General features: G+C 37.4%; 1 protein-coding gene across 8 annotated transcripts in view; it reads left to right on the plus strand.

The window, feature by feature from the left end:
* Positions 1-12,774, plus strand: part of PLXDC2 (plexin domain containing 2) — a 328,341-nt gene that overhangs the window by 211,983 nt on the left and 103,584 nt on the right. For all 8 annotated transcript variants that reach the window (XM_087917531.1, XM_087917532.1, XM_087917536.1 and 5 more), the window contains one exon: positions 7,950-8,019. In XM_087917531.1, the coding sequence (XP_087773657.1) occupies positions 7,950-8,019 (70 nt within the window). The remainder of the gene's footprint in view (positions 1-7,949; positions 8,020-12,774) is intronic.

The following is a 12,774-nucleotide window of genomic DNA, read 5'->3' on the forward strand; positions in this document are numbered from 1 at the left end:
ATCTTTTAGCTAACCATTATAGAATAATAGGTTTATAATAACTTTCCCTTTACCAAACCCGAATTAATGTGACTATTTCTCAGAAGTGGCTCTGCAATCAAGTAGATATTTAATATGTTTAACCTTGTCAATTCGTTTCATATGCAAGGATTTCATATATCAAATTCATTCAAAAATTTTTCAAAAACATCCAGAATACCAATTACCAATTACTAATCTAGATTATAACCTTTTCCCCTCAAAGAGCAAGGAAAGAAATGTGGCTTTTGCTTGGACTTGACATCAGATCTTCGCTGTTTTATGCTTTATTCCATATTCTCAGAAATAAATTTGGAAGAAGCAGGAAAGACACAAATAAAAGAACTTTCACAGTGTTTAAACTTTTAACAGTTGCCTTGTCAGAACTTGCCTGTTTTCTTTGTCCTTGTTAAAGAGATGCATCTTGTCATTGTGCAATTAATATAATGTTATATCATGCTAAAGTTGGTGGAGAAAATGGAGATAGCTCTCTAAGGAAAAGAACCAACACACAAACAAACACACACATGAACACACAGAAAAAGATGTAAATCATTAAAAAGTTACTTACAAGATTGTTTGTATTCATTTATTTATTTACATGTGGCATAGAGCACATGGATAACAGTAATAAAATTATAAAAAGGAGGACATAATGCTATTATACGCATATGATGGAAATACTGTAACAGAAGTGGTATTCAGCAAGTTCTGACCAGTTCTGGAGAACCCGTAGCGGAAATTTTGAGTAATTCGGGGACCTAGCAAATGCCACCTCTGACTGGAAATTTTACAGTATCTTTCCCCTGCCACGCCCACCAAGCCACGCCCACAGAACTGGTAGTAAAAAAACGAATCCCACCACTGTATTGTATGTAGTCAATTCTGTGAGGTTTGAGGAATTCAAGAAATTATATGTTATAGATTACATTTTAAAATAAGTTGATTCATAATAGTAGTTGTTATATATATTTATCCAATTGAGCACAATATTTGTTTAGTTGAAGAAAGTCTGCTTTTCCTACTGTGTAAATTCTCAAGTGGCAGCTAGTGACTATGTTATCTAGTGTTTGACAATCACATAAAAAAGAAACAAGACTACCTGTAATCTATGATTTGCATCCACAATTGAAATCAGAATTTCTGGTGCTAAGGTAGGCAGTAATTAAGCGACTCACCTCTGATTTTATGACTCTTTTGGAATGTTGTTAAGCAATTAAGTGATTCACAGTCAAATACAATTTCCCCCATTGACTTTGCTTCCCAGAAGTTCACAAATGGCTACCATATGACCTACGGATGCTGTAGCCACCATTAATACATGTTGATTGCCAAGTGTCTGAATTTTGAGCATGTGATCGGGAAATGCTGAAATGGTCATAAATGTGAGAAGCAGTTATAAGTCAGTTTTTCAGTGCCACTGTAACTTCAAATAGTTTTGATTTGAAGACCATCTGTGTGTATTATTTTAACATCAGAATTGTAATGGATTTATCTGCATTTGTGAATGTAGAACAGGGCTGTCAAACTTGTGGCGTCATGTGACGTATTGGGACTTTTTTCCCCTTCACTAAACCAGATGGGCATGTGGCGGATCCAATTTGCAGACCGCAATTTTCACACCCCTGATGTAGAGGAATGAAGAATAAAGAAAATAAAGTACAGCTTAACTTTAGTTTTTTGGTATCAGTACAACATATTTTCATGGACCAGACCAGATTTCTGCAGCAATGACTAGATAGATCATCCACCTTTAAATACCTGTCAGTTTCCAGATTGGCATAATACAATTGATGTGGATTGCTGCAATCATCTGATTTAACGGATAAGCAGTGTCTGATTTAATGGACAATCAGGAAAAAGAGATTCTCTTTTGTCCTAAATTGGTCCATTAAATGGAGACTAAATAATAAAAATAAAGAATAAAAAAGTTCTAAAATATGTTTACTTTAGAGAGCATTTCTAGACATATTTATTGCTCAATACATTAAATCTGTCCTTAGATTGAAAATAGTTGTACACCCATGAATTAAAGATACCAAGGAGGAGCAATGTACATAATGATTTTTTTCTTAGAGCAATGTAGATAATGACTTTTGATAGAGCAAACTCTGTTAGCTGCAAGATGTTAAAAAAATGAGCAGAGCAAATTAAGGAAATGATTGTTTAAATATGTGATTCTAAAGAACAAAGGAAGAGCAATATCTCTTTATGTAAAAGCGTTCACTGTTAATTAAGGCCTGAAAAGAACAGGAAGAAGTTGAGACAAGGAAATATCATACCAATAATTTAAATTATTTCAGTCCGCTCTCTTTTATAAGACATCAGATTTGATTTATAGTTTCTGGACTGTATAAAATTTCATTATATTCTAATCTGGCAATTCTAGCTTAATTTGTGTTATCAACTTTTGAAACAAGCCATTGCCATACAGAGATCATGGCTAAATATAAGCCAAGGTCCTGGCACCAAAGCCAGTTAGTGACAAGAAAGGGGTGAGAATTGAGAATTATTCAGTACAGATGTTCATTCTTGATTTATAACATCCATAGTCTATTTGCATAATTGAAGTTACTGAGTTGTTTGGATTTATTAAGTTTTCATGGGAAGCCCAGGAGAAAAAGTTTCTGAAAAAACTTGGGGACAAAGTTTACCAATAAACAATGGTTAGCTGTGAAACCAATAAATATATTTGGTCTCTTGTAACCGAGGCCATGCTATTGTTTAAAGAGTGGGAGGAAAGTTTTTAATGTCCAAGAACTTCCTATTTATTTTAGCAACCACACAAAGAAGTGATTTAAGGAAATTATCTGAGAGAACTAGGTAGGAATTTTAAGCCCATATTTATTTCTTGTATTTTTAGAGAAAAGTAGGAAGTGGACATTAGTGAGTTAAGTACATAGAAACATTAATTTACCACTCAAAATAAGTGGAAAACATAATTGATTATAACTGAAGCTCTAGGTTATGTTTGATCCAAGGCTAAACAGAGCCTTGGGCCTAAAATTTATATCAATTATAAATTGTAACAAGAAAGGTGCCTTATTCATGTAATCTCTGAATTTTTGCATGGAACCAATGCCATAAAGGAAGTGAAACATATTTTGTGCAAACATATTTAGAAAAGAAAGCATCAACTATCATTAAGGAAAAAGGATTTTCAAATAAGAGGCTCATTGTATTCTGTGTTCAACAGTACAAAGGAGTTGCCTTTAAGGCAAAAACTGAAGTAAAAGGGGAGAAAAGAATCTAAAGCTTTTGCGGAAAAGGTAGATTATATAAAACAGTGTGACGATCAAAGAAGCATCAAAATTGTGAGCCCTAAAAGAAGAGTCTGGAATTTGCAATAAAAGAGTAGTAAAGGATAAGGAAGAAAATGCTGAGACGAAAATGGACAGGATATTCTTGTCTTTATTTTCATTAAATAATAAGAAAATATTTGTGGATATACTTGGAGAATATTGGAAAGTAAATAAGGAAGTGATTTTTTTTTTGTTGTTGTTAAACCATCAGCTTGAAAATAAGGTAACTTTTAAATTTTGAATAGGAACTGGAAAGTAAATATGAATATATCAAGAATACTTTACAAAGAATTACTTAATGTAAATTAGAGTGTAATCTTAAATGCACTGGTCCCTAGAATCAACTGCCATGAATTCAGCAAGTGTATGTCTGAGCAAACATAATTTTCACTACTCTGGAAATTAGAAAATATGGTCTCAGTTTAATCAAACAGACAAAAATCACTAGCTTACATTTTTCTTTTCATGTTGAACCAATGACATTTTTTTTGTCTGCTTTCTTGGATTATATGGAATCCAGTTCACAATCATTTAAGCTTATTTTTGCAGATTGAATGGAATCCTCCTAAATAATTTCAACTGGTTGGAAATATTTGCAGCCGTCATATGAGAGAAGAACAAACAATAGACCAAGGTCTTTATTGGATGATTTATTGTAATTTTTTTAATTAAAGATACCAGATATGGGTTTTTTTTGATCCATGGTTTGTGTGTTAATAAACTGTAATATAACAAACCACTATTTATAGTAAATATATTTTAAACTATTGCCCAATTTACCTCAACTCAAATTAGGATAAATCTGCTCTGCCAGTTCAGACAGTTTCAGGAAAGAAAGAATTGTAGAATTCAACAATAGTTCCCAGCTTCTTATGCAATGAAGAGGAGTTGAAATTTCCTTAACGTCTTCTTCGATGTCTCTCCAAGGGAATGTAATATCATTTGCTTATGACTGTTTATGCTAGTGTATAAGAATTCTTATAGCTTTGTTAGTTTTCAAAAAGATACAAAGTTAAGCAATAAAAAAACAAATAGATAATTAAAAACAAAAAGTCTTGGAAGGGGGTAAAAGTGCAGAAAAAAAGTAAGAAAAATAGGAAAAGAATGTTTCTCATTTTCTTTGGTAGATAAACTCTTACACTAAGGTTAACATTTGTCTACATTATTTTGATAATCCCATATAATTCTAATCATCAAATCCACAAATCAGTTTTTCATTTTTATCAGTTTTTTTGCAAAAAGTTCAATAATGGTTTCCAAGTAGAAATGAAATTTGCCAAATTCTTTTCTTTCATCAAAGCTATCATCTGTGCCAGTTCCATCAATTTCACCATCCATTCTTCCATTGTAGATATTTTTAAGTCCTTCCACCTTTAAACATCTTGATCATATGTGTGTGTGTGTGTGTTTTCGTAGATTTTTACGGGTACAGGTATGCTGGTCTTGGCATGTTCGGGTCTTTTTCCATGTAAGATTGAGAGCATCTTGGCAATGTTTCAACGAGGTCCCACTCACCATCTTCAGGCTGGTGGGATGCCTTAGGGGGGCACTAAGAGGCAGTAGGGGGGCGTTTGAGGCGCCGGCCCCGCAGGTTCACTGAGTGCCGGCTAAGCAGCCCATTGACTGTTTCATCGCTCTGTAGCCAGCGCCTCAAATGCAGAACCCACATGCGGTGAGCCTTGCCAAGCCTGGTGGGGGGAGAGAGGTGTCCCCTTAGCTTGTAGGCTATCCTCTCCAGTGGAAGCGGCAGCAGAGGCATGCCAGAAGGCCCGAAAGCAAAACCCTCCCAAGGCACGCAGTGGAAGGATGAGTGGTCCGGCGTTAGGGCCCCTTCCCTGGAGGAGAACAAGGGAGTGCACAGCGCCCACCTGTCCTCTGCCTCTCCAACCAGCCACTTGCTTGTTTGCTTGCTTAGTTTCCAAGTGATCGTTCCCTCCACCTCCACCAGTCTGGGCTATTTCCGCATGCCTTCCTCCTCCTGGGTGGAGCATAAAGATGGGCTGAACGCTTCCCTGAAGTTGGGGATCTCTGAGCATGTGCAGAGCACCTCCCCTTGCTTGGCCTGATGGAAGTGGACCTTGGGTTGAAGCAAAGGGGGTGAAATCGGCCGCATCGCTGCCCTGGGGAGGTTGGCATTGCAAAATTGGATGCCAAAGAAAGAACTGGGGCAGGGGGTTGGAGAAGAGGCAGAGGGGAAGCTGCATTAAGGAGCAGGAAGATCTTAGCCATGGCTAAGCTGTAATCAAACAGCATGCTAAACTCTAAACCAGAATGGCTGGGTTGATATATTTAGCCCGTGTTTCTCAACCTTGGCAACTTGTGTGGACTTCAATTCCCACTCTGGCTTTGCTCTACTTTCCCAAAGTGCCGCCACTGTAGCATTCTTTCTGTCTGTCTGTCTGTCCGTCCATACATACATACATACATACATACATACATATAAACATACATATATCCAAAAGGTCTGCCTGTCTGTCTGCCGGCCTTACTGCCTACCTACCTGCCTGCCTGCCTGTCTTTCTGTCTTCCTACCTACCTACCAATATAGATCTATCTATCCATCTATCCATACAAGGGTCTATCTGCATGCCTGCCTACCTACCTACCTACATGCCTGCCTACCTGTCTTTCTGTCTACCTACCTACCTACCTATAGATCTATCTACCTACCTACTTATCTACCTACCTATCCATACATTCATCCAAAAAGTCTGCCTGCCTGCCTATCTACCTATCTGTCTACCAATCTATCTATCTACCTACCTACCTGTCTCTCTCTCTCTATCCATCCATCCATCCATGTTCGAAGTGCCAGCCCCACAGGCACATTGGGAAAGTAGAGCAAAGTCAGTCCAGGAGGGAGGGAGAGGGAAAGGGGGGGAGGAGGAGAGAGAGAGAGAGAGAGAGACCTGATGCATCAGATTGAAATGAGGCCTAGTTTAGACTGAGGCCCTTTTCCACATTGAAACATCTTTGCCAACACATTGCAACATCTTTGGCTTCTATTAAACGTTTTGTGGACGAAACATGGTCAAGACTATCAGGAAGCTCTCACATTTTGTTGAGGCTTTAAACAAGATCCATTGGACCAGATTTCCACCCTAAAAATTACTTTTCCCCAATGTATTACAGTGCCAATTCTGAAGAAGGCAAAACCAAAATGTACTGGTAAATTACAAGAACACACGCACACTCTCCCTTCTAACCCTGCTGGAGCAGGTGATTGGACAAGAATAGATATCTCATTATCTTTCTTCTCCCTCCCTCCCTCCCTCCTTCTTTATTTCTTTTTCTTTCTGTCCCTTCCTTCCACCCACCCTCATTCTTTGCCCCTTTTTCTTTCCTTCCCTTTTCTCTTTCTTTTCTTCCTTCTCTCTCTCTGTCTCTCCCTTTTCTCTCTCTTTCCCTCTCTCAGGCTCATCCCATTGACTTGACTTGCTTGGGCAGGTCGCTCCAGTGCAGTGGGCTCAATGGGGTGGACCTGCGGGGCCAGCACCTAGAACGTGGCAGTGGTGGCATGTTTGAAAAGTAGAGCAAAGCCAGAGGTTGGTTGCTGCAAAGAATCACAAAAGCTTCTGGGTTGTACACAAGAAGGGACATACATGTCAATGCAATTCAGCAACATAAAATAAAGAGATACAAATAAAACAAATCAGGAATCGGCAAAGCACCTCTGATTAGATTTTATTCACTACTAGAATCTAATCAGAGATGCTTTGCCGATTCTAGTCCAATGACCTACTCCAGCAGGGTTAGAAGGGAGTGTGTGTGTATGTGTGTGCAAGGCTGTCAAAACTCCAAAAACAGGTCAAGTAGCTCAGGGGAGGCCAGTCATAAATGAGAACACTGCTAAACAACCGGCCATTAAGTGAGGACCACTTGTTTGCTAGTCACCTGGCCATGCCCATCCAGTCACATGCCCCGCAAGCCACACCTACCCAGTTATGTGACCAGGAAGCCATGCCCAGCAAGCCACGCCAGCCAGTCACGTGACCAGGAAGCCACACCCACCCAGTCACACGACCAAGCCACACCCTCAAATTAGGCCACACCCACAGAAATTTGAATCCCACCCCTGTGGGGGGCACCGAGGATGAGTTTGTAGCACCAAGAGGGCGCTGACCTGAAAAAGTTTGGGAACAGTATATATATATATATAAAAGTTCTAGAAGAAAGACAGAATATAAATTGACTAAAATAAAATTAGTTCAGGGAAATATAAGCAAATAGAGAACTACAAATTCAATCCTGGCCTATCTATTTTGTAGGGATAACATCAAATGTACCTACGTGACAGACTCAGTTTTCACTTAACACTTTTAAATTTCTTTCTTTTTATGAAGCTTCCAGATCTGGTATGCTTCCAGTAGCTTAGATGAGAACTTCAATAATCCCAAAAAGTATGTCCATTCTGCTTGAGAATTATGGGATTTAAAAAAAGATGCTTTATATGTTGCTAAATTGTTTTAGTCAGTTTTAATACTAAAAAAAAAACCCAAATGAGGAAGATTAATGTAAAATAGCTTTAAGGTGGAAGCAGCTGTGGAGAGCTGGATCGTGTTCTGAAGTGACTGATTCTTTTCTCTAATTTCCTTTATTAATTTTATCTTCTGGTGTTGTTCCTTGCAGAGAGTGAATCTGTCCTTCGATTTTCCATTTTATGGCCATTTCCTACGTGAAATTACTGTTGCAACTGGGGGTAAGTGGCTTCCTTAGAGTTCACTTTGAATAATCTGACAACAATCTGATATTTCAAAGCAAGTAGATTTTTTTCATATTTTAAGGAAATGTAAGAGTTCATTCAGATTCAGTCTATTTTTTATACAAACATCCCCCCCCCCTTTTCTCTCTCTCACACACACAATCTAATCATTTTGTGTTTTTTTCTTTGCCTGAATACTCAAATATGTCTTTGGAAAGAGAAGGTATTTTTTTTATTAGTAGGGCTCCAAAGGAAACACAATGCTTTGGCTTGCACGGAGGCATTTCCCTTGTCTTTTTCTGCAGTGCTTTGAAGCAGTTACATGTTTTCCAAGGATTGCAGGGCAGCTCTGTACAATTGCAGCACAAACCTGGGGAAGAATGTGCTTGAAAAATTCACATTACTTCATAGATGACTGAGATGATGGTCTCATAAATTAAATTTGAATCCAAAGCAGGAATAGGGTGGAGAAAGTATCTCAGAATTGATCCTCCCTAATTCTCTGATATGTAAAGGCAGGAGACGAGGCAAGCACTTTTGGACTTAGAGGATTCTGTTACTGTACTGTACAATGAAATTAGTACTAATGTTCTTGGATTTAGTTTCCTGATTTGGACTACTTTGAAGAGCTGACACATCAATAATGAATATAGCTTTACCCTACTCTTATTATCTCATTCTTTGCCAAATTCTCACTATTCAATGGGATTGCTACTAGAATAAGATTTATATAGCTTGAAGTTGCCCAATTCTGAACATTAAAAAAACTACATTAACTTAATACAGCTTAGTTCTTTTCATCATCTGTATTTCCCTGTTCATTATAATTTTTTACTGACTATAAAAAATATTTTGACCCTCAATTAATGAAAAAGGAAAGAGAGGGGAAAGAGCCAACACTAATTGCTGGCTCATTTGAGCAATTAGTATATCCTTGTCCTCAATTCTTATTTTGCCAAGGTTATTTGACTCCCACGTCTGACGAAAATCAGTGTGTACTGCCATTATTGATGTAATTAATTGTTCTAGGTGGATATATCATATGGGATTCCTATGAATGCTAATTCCAGAAACTGTAAAACTACTAAAGGCCTAAAACTTCTAATAAAATTTCAGATATTGACTTCGGGGAGAAATAAGCACCAAAGTTTTTTTAGTTTTAAGATCAATACTGAGGGGCGCAATAGTAAATGCAGAAATGAAAGAGTTTATCTTCCACGGGAACCGTGGGAGTGTTTTAGCCGCTTCTCAGATGGGGGAGCCGCCTCAGTAACTTCCACAGTTACCGCAACTTCCGCCGCTGCTGCCACTGTTATTGGAGACAGCACTGGCAAGAGAGGGACAGCTGCAGCTCGGCCTGGGCGCTTGGAATGCAGGAACAGGCCACGCAGCGGGACTTTTGCAAACTTGCAGAGCCCGAGACTGGAGCACCAAGGGTAGCAGCAGCAGAGACGCTTGCTTGGCTCTTCTCACGCCCACCGAGCTGCTCAGGATTAAACCAAAATGCAGCGCACGGCGCTCCCAGGTACCTCAAAATGTTTTCTGTTGTTACGGGTATGGGGGGAAAGTGGGAGCAACTCAAACGCTGTTGTTGGAGATGGCGCTGGCGAAAGAGGCGCCAGCACCGGTGGGAACCGTGGAAGCTACAGAGGCCTGAGAAGCGACTGAAACGCTGCCGGACATCCACGCCAACGCTGCCTGCCTGCTGACCCAGGTAAGGGAGGGGTAAGGGAGCCCTCCGTGCCCCACCATGGTGTTAGGAGCGGCTGATGGTGAGGCGTAGCTGCCCGTGGGGCACTCCTAATGGCAAGTTGCCCTTCCTCCCCCAATTTCACATGTTTTAAACTAGGTCTAAATTTGGGCGAAGGGGCTTAATTTCATTTTATGCCTAGAAAACATGCTGGGTCTTCCTATTTGGGGGGGGGGCATATTGTTGGAGAAACATGGTGCATAAAATATCATCTTATTGACACGTGGATTTTTTTGGTGTATAACTTCTTCAAATAAACATACTTTATAGGTTTTGTTCTGTTTCAAATTGGCAGCGCTGTATTCCATGAGTGTCCATTTCTATAGTGATAGGATCTGCTAAGACAGATGTGAAAAAACTTTTCATGAAAAGGCATCCTTGATGGATTTCTTTTGCATCTTTATCTTCTGTATTCCAATGTATTCTGGGATAATAATATGTTCCAAAAGCCTATCAATGAGATAGTGTGAAAAAGGGCTGCTTCTCTCTACTGGTTTTATTTGAAAGACAGGAACAAAAAGAATATTCCAGTGGTACAAGTCAATAGAGACATCTATTTTATTTTTATACCTATTTTTGTCCTAGACTATTGAGGGCCTTCAGCCAGAAAACTCTGTGTGAATTAAGCTTAAATTTTTGAAGCTGATGTTCCACTTTGATAAAAGACCAGGCAAAACATAGACTTGAAGTTATTTTTTGAAGCCACCCACTCGCCGCAATGGCCTTTATAGACACTTTGACAATAGCCAAAAGATGCTTTGATACATACCAGTAACTGCCAAAAAGCTCTCGCAAGTGCCAGATGAAGTGAAGGGAGAATGCAGACCACCTCATCTGAACTTCTTCCTGCATAACCTCATATGTGGCATTCATTTGCCCATTAGATTTTGTTGGAAATTAAAACTCTTTCAATGACTGGGTTGGAAAAAGCCCTCGTGACAGTAGCATTATTAGGATTTATTTATTTTTTGTATAAAGGAAAAAAATTATAAATGCTAAAATTTAGCAACATTGTCCAGTGCAAACTATAAATAATGTCATATGAAGCCTCTGTTATATATCTATTCCTACATGAATTATGCAATAAAACCTAATTGTTTAATTCAGTTCCAACTGGGAACTTCTCATAATTACAACCATACTGTGTTGATAGTACTCTGATATATCTGATTATATCTATGAAGTACTGAGAAGGATTATCTTACAAAACAAGGTTTTAAAATCATAATTCTTTTAAAACAATGTTAATTCAAATTATTTAAATAAGTACATAATAACGAGTATTCGTATTCCAATCCAGTCAGTCATTGTTCTGATGAAGCAAATAATAGTTTATATCATATCAAAGATTTAGTAATTATTGTAGGATAAACATGAAAAAAATGAACTTGCGAGCTAAGGTTTTTGACACTTAGGATACATTAGTAAGAAGAAATTCATAATGTAACTTCAGGCAAAGGGGTAAATTTATAATTGTACTTATAAGTTCTGTAAAGCAGTTCAGAAGCCGCTTCTTTATATCTTGTTTCTTTCATTTCTACTTTTCTTTTACTTGTTTTCTTTCCCCATCCCTTTTTTCATTCTTTTTGTACTTTAGCCTTCTCTTTTATTTCTTTTTTACTTCTTATTCCATTTTATACATAAGATTAATACAATTAATTTGTATTAATTTTAGTCTTTTTTAAGTTTTGAATAAAATTATATTTTTGATAAAGGTATCATTGTAGAATGACCTATTGTAGCTCCCCAAAAGTCTGATATTACCTTTACCTTCAATATGTTTCTGCAGATATGCAGATAAAAATTGTTGTTCTATAATTTAAGGCTACTACATCTCAGCTTTAGTTTCAACATGAATCTCTGTGACTTTACGATCTTTCCTATATCAGTTGTTCTATACTAAATTTTCAATTTCTTATAAGGTACTTTTAGCCTGTAAATTTTGTCCCTTGTCTTCCTTTCAATCTATTCCACTTTGTCTATTTCTATCTAAAACTGCTATCTCGGATCTTTATATAATCTCCTGTTCAAATAAAAGTCTAAACTAGGGAGATTCACTGAAATCAACTGATTTATGAGAAAACACAGAAATAGACTCCCATGGCAAATATCTTTTGATTAAAATAAGAAATAAAATAAAATGTTGCATAATACCAGGAGGAATTAGATGCAGAATTTTCGTGTATTACAAGATGAGCACTAACATATTAAGTAGTGTTTGCCATTATTTCAATCAATATCCTTCTCATCCTTATAAAATAGCTCTTAAATAATACTGTCAGTTTGGATGGCTGATAAATATGGAAGAGATTTTGAGATGTTTTCATCTTCCATTTCATTCACCACACCAATGTGCTGAATGTGTTGTTTCTGCATTCTGTACAGAAATTCTGTACACCCAGAAGTTTCTGTAGTAACACAGTTGAAAATTGACATATGAGTTGTGATCTTGCTTGCTAGGTAAAGATTAAAAACAACTTGCAGATGTTAACATTTGGAAGTTAATAAAGATGTGATGCAGAAGCCAATTGAACTCAAACTGCACCTCTATGATATCTGATTCATACTGTAATTTCTCCAACTATACAATTAATTGAAATTGTATGTGTCCTATGGAAGATAATGAATAATGCTTGTATTAGAATCTGGACTCAGTATATAAAATGCTTGCCTTTTGGAAGTATACTTTCTTTCAGTGTGAAAGTACGCAGAGGCTCAAGTAAAATAACCTGAAAACAATTCTGAACAAAGTTTATATTGATAAATTATTAGTCAACTTATAGACAACTCATATTTGAGTGACTGTTATTGCACAATTCCAGTTCTGCTAATTCTTTTTATTTTTTATTTTATTTGGTTTGTCAATTGCTTACAATATAATAGGTATAAGTGAAAACATTTTGAATATATGGATACATATAAGAAAAATAAAAGAAACAATAGAACAGGGACGGTAGGTACGTTGGTGCGCTTATGCAAACCTGAAAAACTTTAACCTTAGA

The sequence above is a fragment of the Pseudonaja textilis genome, chromosome Z (assembly GCF_049901715.1).
Source record: "Pseudonaja textilis isolate UNSWEBS1 chromosome Z, rPseTex1.2, whole genome shotgun sequence".
NCBI classification, from domain to species: Eukaryota; Metazoa; Chordata; class Lepidosauria; order Squamata; family Elapidae; genus Pseudonaja; species Pseudonaja textilis.